Source organism: Squalius cephalus, assembly GCF_949319135.1.
Source record: "Squalius cephalus genome assembly, contig: scaffold_93, whole genome shotgun sequence".
NCBI classification, from domain to species: domain Eukaryota; kingdom Metazoa; phylum Chordata; class Actinopteri; order Cypriniformes; family Leuciscidae; genus Squalius; species Squalius cephalus.
The window spans coordinates 50,703-62,493 of record NW_027645802.1 but is presented as its reverse complement, the minus strand read 5'-3'; the positions used below and the strand labels follow the sequence as shown (position 1 = coordinate 62,493).

The 11,791-nt window shown below is 51.0% G+C and overlaps 1 protein-coding gene across 1 annotated transcript in view; it reads right to left on the bottom strand.

The window, feature by feature from the left end:
* Window positions 1-685: 685 nt before the first annotated feature.
* Window positions 686-11,791, bottom strand: part of lsamp (limbic system associated membrane protein) — a gene marked incomplete at its 5' end in the record, with an annotated part of 57,573 nt that continues 46,467 nt past the window's right edge. The window contains 2 exons of the mRNA XM_079899000.1: window positions 686-1,877; window positions 2,389-2,537. Of these exons, the coding sequence (XP_079755126.1) occupies window positions 1,780-1,877; window positions 2,389-2,537 (247 nt within the window). The 3' untranslated portion in view covers window positions 686-1,779. The remainder of the gene's footprint in view (window positions 1,878-2,388; window positions 2,538-11,791) is intronic.

Sequence of the window (11,791 nt, the reverse complement as noted above, 5' to 3'; positions counted from 1 at the left end):
TTGCTTTTCATGAAGATGTCAGTCAAACTAGCGGGAAATTCTCACTGAAACTCCGGGGTCCCATAGCAAAAGAGGATAGACAAAAACACACTGTCTCATGTTACAGAGCATCAGGAGTAAAACACACACACTAATCATGATGAAATTAATTAAAGTCAAATGTTTTTGTAGCTTGCGTAACTATCAAACACACGCTGAGGCATGCATCAGATACAAAACGAGTCCTGTTCTGGACTTCAGGACGCTTGACTTTGGATCAGATTAAACCCAAATATCCGAGCGCAGAGCTTCTGCGGACTACAGGAGACACATGACTAGCCCTTTAAATCCCGTGTTCACACTGACACGAGTGGGTTCATCCAATCAAGGCATCAGAGCTCACACACTGAAAGCTTAGTGGCTGTGAGCTGTCAATCAAAGGGCTGTGGGTTAAGAGCTCACTGCTGTTATTTATATATCATTCTTTTTCCTTTATTATATGAATGTGTACATACAACCTGTTTTATGCTCTTTGAGAAATAAGAAAAGAAGACGGATGCTTCACGAATTCAACGACAAAGAAAAAATGAACATGAGTGTGGATTTCAGTGTGGTTTGTAAATCATCCCTAAAATGGCTTTAATTGTAATATATAATGGGATCTTTAATCGTTTGGCAGTCTGTGGATTCAGCTCATTTCTGTACAACTGCTATTATAATAACTAATGAACATAAATGTTCAGTCTCTATAAATAATAAGAATAGTAGTGCAGCCGCTTCAAAGGTAAATCTAGTTTTAGAATGAAATATTTAAATATTTGTATTAAAAAGTTTAGTATCTAATTTCAGTTTGTTACAGGAAGCATCAAAGCTTAACTACATATGAAGAATCCCAAACTGAAGATTTATTTCTTTTCAATTTGAGGACATTCGATTCAAAACAACATTTACAGACACGTGGAGAAGATTCTATGGGAATGAGCAGCGAATCAAAGATGAGCATTCATCGGTGTCGTACATTTCAAAGTTCATACGGTGGAAAGATGAACACTTCGCAGACACACGAGCATGTTCGTTCGGGACACACTTTGCCATGGTAAGAATCATTCCACAGAATTCTACAGATTTCCCTCCAAAACAAAAACACCATTTATTTTCACTAGAGAAACTTCCGATGGTTTTCCATGAGGACACAGGAACCCTGAAGAAGCAATGCAGATCCGTCTAGGACTGATGTGGGCGGGGCTGGGGACATGGGAGGAGCTTAGTATGGTGCAAAGTGGGTGGAGCTACACATATGGGCGGGTCTTGGCTCTGTGAGAAGATTCTACGATCAATCACGACCAACACTGACGTCTCATTCAGCCGGTGATTGTTCTGATCTCAGAGAATCTTCATGAACGAAGAAGATACAGCAGAAAACGTGTCTGTCACAATACAGTCCTTCTGTTATTAACCACATCTAAATGATTCTTTCATTAGTTTACATCAGGCAGATTTCGCAACAGTATTATGGGAAAACACAATGAAATGAAGTGTTTTCAGCATTACTAGCTGATCGTGTGGTCGGAACTCTGCTCCAGTTTTCTGTGGGGAATCACACACATGCACTCAACCTTTCAGACACACGGACGCCACTGGAAGTCAGTGAATGACAATATTCAGTTCTTAAAAAGAGCACCTTCTTTCTTTTCTTCATGTCATATTTTTCTCCTGATAATAAGACGGTCGTCCTGCCGGGGCGTAAGGGTGAGCGTGGATGACGGATGGAAACAGTCCGAGACGATCGACCGCTGAACATTAACACTGGAGAAGAGCCGAGAGAACACACAGAAGGAGGAGCCAGAATGATTGACACATGCAGCCTGAGGCGTTGATGTCCCGCCCCATCCCCGGTTCTGAGAGAGAGAATCAGACACACACATGTGGTGAATGTGGACATCTGCTGGTGGACATGCTGAACTACATCAGTGTGTGTGTGTGTGTGTGTGTGTTAGTGTGTGTGTGTGTGTGTGTGAGAGAGAGAGAGAGAGAGAGAGAGAGAGAGAATCAGACACACACATGTGGTGAATGTGGACATCTCCTGGTGGACATGCTGAACTACATCAGTGTGTGTGTGTGTGTGTGTGAGAGAGAGAGAGAGAGAGAGAGAGAGAGAGAGAGAATCAGACACACACATGTGGTGAATGTGGACATCTTCTGGTGGACATACTGAACTACATCAGTGTGTGTGTGTTTGTGTGAGAGAGAGAGAGAGAGAGAGAGAGAGAGAGAGAGAGAGAGAGACATGTGGTGAATGGGTACATCTGCTGGTGGACATGCTGAACTGCATCAGTGTGTGTGTGTGTGTGTGTGTGTGTGTGTGTGTGTGTGTGTGTGTGTGTGTGTGTGAGAGAGAGAGAGTCTCACTGTAGAGAAACACGCTGGCATTGTGGATGCCCAGTCTGTTGGTAGCGACACACGTGTAGTTTCCATAATCGTCCTCCGTGACGTTTGCGACCACCAGGAGCGTTCGAGATCCGCTGATCTGAATACTGACGCTCTGAGAGCTGGACAGTCTGACAAACACAAACATACTCATGCATTATTACTTCTGTAAATCAACTGAGTTGTACTGTCTGATTTACTGTCAGACAGATGAACACTAACATAAATGACCCCAGTTCAAAATCTGGTCCTGAATGTATTAATTATTAAATTTACTCTATTATTTATTGATTTATGTAAGGACCTTCATTTTATTATTTTTGGTTCATTCATTAATATTGTTTCTTGTTTGTTGTTTTCTATGAATCTCTTCTCTTATCATTAACAAAAACTTGATCTATTAAAACGTATTTATGCTAATTGAAAAAAGCTGAAAAAAACAAACAAAATATAATTATTGGATGAAAAACTTCAGTTCTTCAGTCAGGATGAGTTCACCCAAAAATGAATATTAGCCCATGATTTACTCATCCTCAAGTCATCCTAGGTGTATATGACATTCTTCTTTCAGACGAATACAATCAGAGTTATATTAAAAAATGTCCTGGCTCTTCCAAGCTTTATAATGGCAGTGAATGGCTTTATATTTTTGTACGAGCTGCATGACGCTGTGCAAGCACAAAAAAACAATACAGGAGTAGAGGATATCTACGAATATTGTTTGTTTGGATTTAAACACTTTGAAATGGACCATATTCATAAAAAGAATTTTGGTGTATGCACAATTTGCAACCTGGACATGGTATGTAACGGTCTCTTATGGATAATTTCTCATAATATCTAGAGATTATGAAGATATTTGATGTTGAGTTTTTTGCTGTCTGAAACATAAAATAGATGGTGTTTTTCTTCAAATATCTTGTAGTTTTGCAATGTTGTGTGGCACAATCTGGCTAATTTCTTGAATTTTGCTTCAAGCAATGTGAACAATATGTAATGTATATGTTTTCTATGAAGATGAACTTTACAGAAGTTAGTGACAAAACATCATGACATCCAGAAACATTCTCAAATAAAAAACATAAATATAAATAGCAATGTAAATAAAATATTACTAAAATGTATAATAGCCTATATATAAATAAATAATACTAAAATAACACTGGACTAAATAAGCTATTCTAAACTGTTTTTATAAGATTCATATAATTTGCATGTAGTTAAACTATACCCTTTTGAAAAAGTAGCTACCTCTAACAGAAAGTATGGATATATGATAGTATACAATCATATATGCACAAAGCTAATTAGCCTTGGCATATTTAGATTTTGTCTATTCATCAATGAAAATTTACTGCAAATGCTGTTATGCAAATTTAATAGGATGTGGATACAAGTTATTGTTATTGTATTTAATTATTAAAGTTATATTAATTAATTGTGTATTTATAATATGAATAATATACTTCTGCATTTGTATTAATAAGGCTGTTCTATTTATTTATTTTTGCCCAAGCATATAAGGTTGTTAGGATTTGTGTAAAGTTTGTATAACCTAATGCTGAGTTTTATTATTTTTATGAGTTGTACTCTATTCACAGATTGGATTATTTTATGTATTACAGTTTTTCACTTATGAAAAGTGAAAAGTTAATACAAATTGAATTTGACTGTTCTTATTTACAGCATTGAATAAATGCCATTTAAAGAAAATAAGGTATCACTGTTTATTGCGGATTTTAAAGCTTACTGAACTTTAAATGATTTGGATATCTACAGTTTTACATATAAACACAAAATAAGATTTGCCCCCCCCCCCCCCACAGTAGAAAAAATCCTAGAATCGCCCCTGCATCTATCCATCATAAAAGTGCATCTGTCCATTATATAAGTGCATCTATTCATCATAAAAGTGCATCTATCCATCATAAAGTGCTCCACAGGCTATGAGGGGTTAAAAAAGGCGTTCTGAAGTGAAGCGATTCGTTTGTGTAAGAAAAATATCCATATTTAAAACTTTATCAATTAAATTAACTAGCTTCTGGAAGACGAACGTATGCAAGTCGACTTACGCCACAAGAGTAACACTTGACGATGTATGATGTAGATGTAGGAGTAGCGTAAGTTTAGACGCCTCTCGCGGTTCAAACAAACAGGGCTGGGCAACAAACTCAAGCTCCTCCCACATTTCTTATTTTAGACTTCTAATTTGTGACTGGTGTTTTGTTTTACTCTATCCTCTGCGCTTCCATTTTCATCATTACATCATGCATCAGGCCAAGTGTTACTCTTTCGCAGTAAATCAATGCTTATGGCCGTCTGCCAGAAACTAGTTATTTTAGTCAATTAAAGTTTTAAATATGGATATTTTTCTAACACAAACGCATCGCTTCACTTCAGAAGGCCTTTATTAACCATGTTAATGGAGCCGTGTGAAGCACTTTTATGATGGAGAGATGCACTTTGATGGACTTCAAAAAATATAAAGCCATTCACTGCCTTTCAAAACTTGAAAGAGCCATGACATGTTTGAATATAACTCTGATTGTATTCGTCTGAAAGAAGAATGTCATACACACCTAGGATGACTTGAAGGTAAATCATGGGCTAATTTTCATTTTTTGGCTGAACTATCCGTTTAATGTTAGTGGAATGTTAGAGTAATATTGGGGAACAGTTTAATGTTAAGTGAATGTTAGTTAAATATAGGGAACATTAGTTGAATTTTAGTTGAATGTGAGGGGAATGTTAGTGGGATGTTAGGGGTTAATTGAATGTTAGGGGAACATTAGTTGAATGTTAGTTAAATGTTAGGGTAACATTATGAGGTCATCTCAAACATCACTTTTAAAGATCCCTAAATCACGTCTAAAGTCCAAAGGGGATCGTGCCGTTTCAGTTGCTGCAACCGCCTCTGGAATAACCTGCCTTCGGATATTAGATGTTGTACTAAATTGAGTATTTTTAAATCACGGTTGAGGGCAATTACTTGCCCAGGCTTATGGTTGAGCTAGTAGTTGAGTGTATCTTGTTTTACTGTTGTCTTGCATTTTAATTGCATTTGGTTTGGTGTGGTGTTTAATGTTTTTTGTATTTTTGGTTATTTATGCTGTAGGAATATTGTTTTAATGGAAAGCACTTTGGCCAACTCACGTTGTTTTTAAAAGTGCTATAGACCGATTGTGTACGAGAGCGCTCAACAGTGCGCGCAGAGACAGAGTGTGTCCGAGAGAGTGCTCGACAGTGCGCGCGAGAGACCGAGTGTGTCCGAGAGCGCTCGACAGTGCGCGAGAGAGACCGAGTGTGTCCGAGAGAGCGCTCGACAGTGCGCGCGAGAGACCGAGTGTGTCCGAGAGCGCTCGACAGTGCGCGCGAGAGACAGAGTGTGTCCGAGAGAGCGCTCAACAGTGCACGCGAGAGACCGAGTGTGTCCGAGAGAGCGCTCAACAGTGCGCGAGAGACCGAGTGTGTCCGAGAGAGCGCTCGACAGTGCACGCGAGAGACCGAGTGTGTCCGAGAGAGTGCTCGACAGTGCACGCGAGAGACCGAGTGTGTCCGAGAGAGCGCTCGACAGTGCACGCGAGAGAGACCGAGTGTGTCCGAGAGAGCGCTCGACAGTGCGCGAGAGACAGAGTGTGTCCGAGAGAGCTCTCGACAGTGCACGCGAGAGAGACCGAGTGTGTCCGAGAGAGCGCTCGACAGTGCGCGAGAGACAGAGTGTGTCCGAGAGAGCGCTCGACAGTGCACGCGAGAGACCGAGTGTGTCCGAGAGAGCTCGACAGTGCACGCGAGAGAGACCGAGTGTGTCCGAGAGAGCTCGACAGTGCGCGAGAGAGACCGAGTGTGTCCGAGAGAGCTCGACAGTGCACGCGAGAGAGACCGAGTGTGTCCGAGAGCGCTCGACAGTGCGCGAGAGAGACCGAGTGTGTCCGAGAGAGCTCGACAGTGCACGCGAGAGACCGAGTGTGTCCGAGAGTGCTCGACAGTGCACGCGAGAGACCGAGTGTGTCCGAGAGAGCGCTCGACAGTGCACGCGAGAGAGACCGAGTGTGTCCGAGAGAGCGCTCGACAGTGCACGCGAGAGACCGAGTGTATCCGAGAGAGCTCGACAGTGCGCGAGAGACCGAGTGTGTCCGAGAGAGCGCTCGACAGTGCGCGAGAGACCGAGTGTATCCGAGAGAGCTCGACAGTGCACGCGAGAGACCGAGTGTGTCCGAGAGAGCGCTCGACAGTGCACGCGAGAGAGACCGAGTGTGTCCGAGAGAGCTCTCGACAGTGCACGCGAGAGACCGAGTGTGTCCGAGAGAGCGCTCGACAGTGCACGCGAGAGAGACCGAGTGTGTCCGAGAGAGCGCTCGACAGTGCGCGAGAGACAGAGTGTGTCCGAGAAAGAGCTCGACAGTGCACGAGAGAGACCGAGTGTGTCCGAGAGCGCTCGACAGTGCGCGAGAGACCGAGTGTGTCCGAGAGAGCGCTCGACAGTGCACGCGAGAGACCGAGTGTGTCCGAGAGAGCGCTCGACAGTGCGCGAGAGACCGAGTGTGTCCGAGAGAGCGCTCGACAGTGCACGCGAGAGAGACCGAGTGTGTCCGAGAGAGCGCTCGACAGTGCGCGAGAGACCGAGTGAGTCCGAGAGAGCGCTCGACAGTGCACGCGAGAGACCGAGTGTGTCCGAGAGAGCGCTCGACAGTGCACGAGAGACCGAGTGTGTCCGAGAGAGCGCTCGACAGTGCGCGAGAGACCGAGTGAGTCCGAGAGAGCTCGACAGTGCACGCGAGAGACCGAGTGTGTCCGAGAGAGCGCTCGACAGTGCACGAGAGACCGAGTGTGTCCGAGAGAGCGCTCGACAGTGCGCGAGAGACCGAGTGTATCCGAGAGAGCTCGACAGTGCGCGAGAGACCGAGTGTGTCCGAGAGAGCGCTCGACAGTGCACGAGAGACCGAGTGTGTCCGAGAGAGCGCTCGACAGTGCGCGAGAGACCGAGTGTGTCCGAGAGAGCTCGACAGTGCGCGAGAGACCGAGTGTGTCCGAGAGAGCGCTCGACAGTGCGCGAGAGACCGAGTGTGTCCGAGAGAGCGCTCGACAGTGCACGCGAGAGACCGAGTGTGTCCGAGAGAGCGCTCGACAGTGCACGAGAGACCGAGTGTGTCCGAGAGAGCGCTCGACAGTGCGCGAGAGACCGAGTGTATCCGAGAGAGCTCGACAGTGCGCGAGAGACCGAGTGTGTCCGAGAGAGCGCTCGACAGTGCACGAGAGACCGAGTGTGTCCGAGAGAGCGCTCGACAGTGCGCGAGAGACCGAGTGTGTCCGAGAGAGCTCGACAGTGCGCGAGAGACCGAGTGTGTCCGAGAGAGCGCTCGACAGTGCACGAGAGAGACCGAGTGTGTCCGAGAGAGCGCTCGACAGTGCGCGAGAGACCGAGTGTGTCCGAGAGAGCGCTCGACAGTGCGCGAGAGACCGAGTGTATCCGAGAGAGCTCGACAGTGCGCGAGAGACCGAGTGTGTCCGAGAGAGCGCTCGACAGTGCACGAGAGAGACCGAGTGTGTCCGAGAGAGCGCTCGACAGTGCGCGAGAGACCGAGTGTGTCCGAGAGAGCGCTCGACAGTGCGCGAGAGACCGAGTGTGTCCGAGAGAGCGCTCGACAGTGCGCGAGAGACCGAGTGTATCCGAGAGAGCTCGACAGTGCGCGAGAGACCGAGTGTGTCCGAGAGAGCGCTCGACAGTGTGCAAGTGAGGCCGAGTGTGTCCGAGAGAGCGCTCGACAGTGCGCGAGAGAGACCGAGTGTGTCCGAGAGAGCGCTCGACAGTGCGCGCGAGAGACACCGAGTGTGTCCGAGAGCGCTCGACAGTGTGCGAGAGAGACCGAGTGTGTCCGAGAGAGCGCTCGACAGTGCGCGAGAGACCGAGTGTGTCCGAGAGAGTGCTCGACAGTGCGCGCGAGAGACACCGAGTGTGTCCGAGAGAGCGCTCGACAGTGCGCGCGAGAGACACCGAGTGTGTCCGAGAGCGCTCGACAGTGTGCGAGAGAGACCGAGTGTGTCCGAGAGAGCGCTCGACAGTGCGCGAGAGACCGAGTGTGTCCGAGAGAGCGCTCGACAGTGCACGCGAGAGAGACCGAGTGTGTCCGAGAGAGCGCTCGACAGTGCGCGAGAGACCGAGTGAGTCCGAGAGAGCTCGACAGTGCGCGAGAGACCGAGTGTGTCCGAGAGAGCGCTCGACAGTGCGCGAGAGACCGAGTGTATCCGAGAGAGCTCGACAGTGCGCGAGAGACCGAGTGTGTCCGAGAGAGCGCTCGACAGTGTGCGAGTGAGGCCGAGTGTGTCCGAGAGAGCGCTCGACAGTGCACGCGAGAGACCGAGTGTATCCGAGAGAGCTCGACAGTGCGCGAGAGACCGAGTGTGTCCGAGAGAGCTCGACAGTGCGCGAGAGACCGAGTGTGTCCGAGAGAGCGCTCGACAGTGCACGCGAGAGACCGAGTGAGTCCGAGAGAGCGCTCGACAGTGCACGAGAGACCGAGTGTGTCCGAGAGAGCGCTCGACAGTGCACGCGAGTGACCGAGTGTGTCCGAGAGAGCGCTCGACAGTGCGCGAGAGACCGAGTGTGTCCGAGAGAGCGCTCGACAGTGCACGCGAGAGACCGAGTGTGTCCGAGAGAGCTCGACAGTGCACGCGAGACCGAGTGTGTCCGAGAGAGCGCTCAACAGTGCACGAGAGAGACCGAGTGTGTCCGAGAGAGCGCTCGACAGTGCGCGAGAGACCGAGTGTGTCCGAGAGAGCGCTCGACAGTGCGCGAGAGACCGAGTGTGTCCGAGAGAGCGCTCGACAGTGCGCGAGAGACCGAGTGTGTCCGAGAGAGCGCTCGACAGTGCGCGAGAGAGACCGAGTGTGTCCGAGAGAGCGCTCGACAGTGCACGAGAGGCCGAGTGTGTCCGAGAGAGCGCTCGACAGTGCGCGAGAGACCGAGTGTGTCCGAGAGAGCGCTCGACAGTGCGCGAGAGACCGAGTGTGTCCGAGAGAGCGCTCGACAGTGCGCGAGAGAGACCAAGTGTGTCCGAGAGAGCGCTCGACAGTGCGCGAGAGACCGAGTGTGTCCGAGAGAGCGCTCGACAGTGCGCGAGAGACCGAGTGTGTCCGAGAGAGCGCTCGACAGTGCACGAGAGAGACCGAGTGTGTCCGAGAGAGCGCTCGACAGTGCGCGAGAGAGACCGAGTGTGTCCGAGAGAGCGCTCGACAGTGCGCGAGAGAGACCGAGTGTGTCCGAGAGTGCTCGACAGTGCGCGAGAGACCGAGTGTGTCCGAGAGAGCGCTCGACAGTGCGCGAGAGACCGAGTGTGTCCGAGAGAGCGCTCGACAGTGCGCGAGAGACCGAGTGTGTCCGAGAGAGCGCTCAACAGTGCACGAGAGAGACCGAGTGTGTCCGAGAGAGCGCTCGACAGTGCGCGAGAGAGACCGAGTGTGTCCGAGAGAGCGCTCGACAGTGCGCGAGAGGCCGAGTGTGTCCGAGAGAGCGCTCGACAGTGCACGAGAGAGACCGAGTGTGTCCGAGAGAGCGCTCGACAGTGCGCGAGAGAGACCGAGTGTGTCCGAGAGAGCGCTCGACAGTGCGCGAGAGAGACCGAGTGTGTCCGAGAGAGCGCTCGACAGTGCGCGAGAGAGACCGAGTGTGTCCGAGAGAGCGCTCAACAGTGCACGAGAGAGACCGAGTGTGTCCGAGAGAGCGCTCGACAGTGCGCGAGAGACCGAGTGTGTCCGAGAGAGCGCTCGACAGTGCACGAGAGAGACCGAGTGTGTCCGAGAGAGCGCTCGACAGTGCGCGAGAGACCGAGTGTGTCCGAGAGAGCGCTCAACAGTGCACGAGAGAGACCGAGTGTGTCCGAGAGAGCGCTCGACAGTGCGCGAGAGAGACCGAGTGTGTCCGAGAGAGCGCTCGACAGTGCGCGAGAGGCCGAGTGTGTCCGAGAGAGCGCTCGACAGTGCACGAGAGAGACCGAGTGTGTCCGAGAGAGCGCTCGACAGTGCGCGAGAGAGACCGAGTGTGTCCGAGAGAGCGCTCGACAGTGCGCGAGAGAGACCGAGTGTGTCCGAGAGAGCGCTCGACAGTGCGCGAGAGAGACCGAGTGTGTCCGAGAGAGCGCTCAACAGTGCACGAGAGAGACCGAGTGTGTCCGAGAGAGCGCTCGACAGTGCGCGAGAGACCGAGTGTGTCCGAGAGAGCGCTCGACAGTGCACGAGAGAGACCGAGTGTGTCCGAGAGAGCGCTCGACAGTGCGCGAGAGACCGAGTGTGTCCGAGAGAGCGCTCGACAGTGCACGCGAGAGACCGAGTGTGTCCGAGAGAGCTCGACAGTGCACGCGAGACCGAGTGTGTCCGAGAGAGCGCTCAACAGTGCACGAGAGAGACCGAGTGTGTCCGAGAGAGCTCGACAGTGCACGCGAGAGACCGAGTGTGTCCGAGAGAGCGCTCGACAGTGCACGAGAGAGACCGAGTGTGTCCGAGAGAGCGCTCGACAGTGCACGCGAGTGACCGAGTGTGTCCGAGAGAGCGCTCGACAGTGCGCGAGAGACCGAGTGTGTCCGAGAGAGCGCTCGACAGTGCACGCGAGAGACCGAGTGTGTCCGAGAGTGCTCGACAGTGCGCGAGAGAGACCGAGTGTGTCCGAGAGAGCGCTCGACAGTGCACGAGAGAGACCGAGTGTGTCCGAGAGAGCGCTCGACAGTGCACGCGAGTGACCGAGTGTGTCCGAGAGAGCGCTCGACAGTGCGCGAGAGACCGAGTGTGTCCGAGAGAGCGCTCGACAGTGCACGCGAGAGACCGAGTGTGTCCGAGAGAGCTCGACAGTGCACGCGAGACCGAGTGTGTCCGAGAGAGCGCTCAACAGTGCACGAGAGAGACCGAGTGTGTCCGAGAGAGCGCTCGACAGTGCGCGAGAGAGACCGAGTGTGTCCGAGAGAGCGCTCGACAGTGCACGCGAGAGACCGAGTGTGTCCGAGAGAGCGCTCGACAGTGCGCGAGAGAGACCGAGTGTGTCCGAGAGAGCGCTCGACAGTGCGCGAGAGACAGAGTGTGTCCGAGAGAGAGCTCGACAGTGCACGAGAGAGACCGAGTGTGTCCGAGAGCGCTCGACAGTGCGCGAGAGACCGAGTGTGTCCGAGAGAGCGCTCGACAGTGCACGCGAGAGACCGAGTGTGTCCGAGAGAGCGCTCGACAGTGCGCGAGAGACCGAGTGAGTCCGAGAGAGCTCGACAGTGCGCGAGAGAGACCGAGTGTGTCCGAGAGAGCGCTCGACAGTGCACGCGAGAGACCGAGTGTGTCCGAGAGAGCGCTCGACAGTGCGCGAGAGACCGAGTGTGTCCGAGAGAGCGCTCGACAGTGCACGCGAGAGACC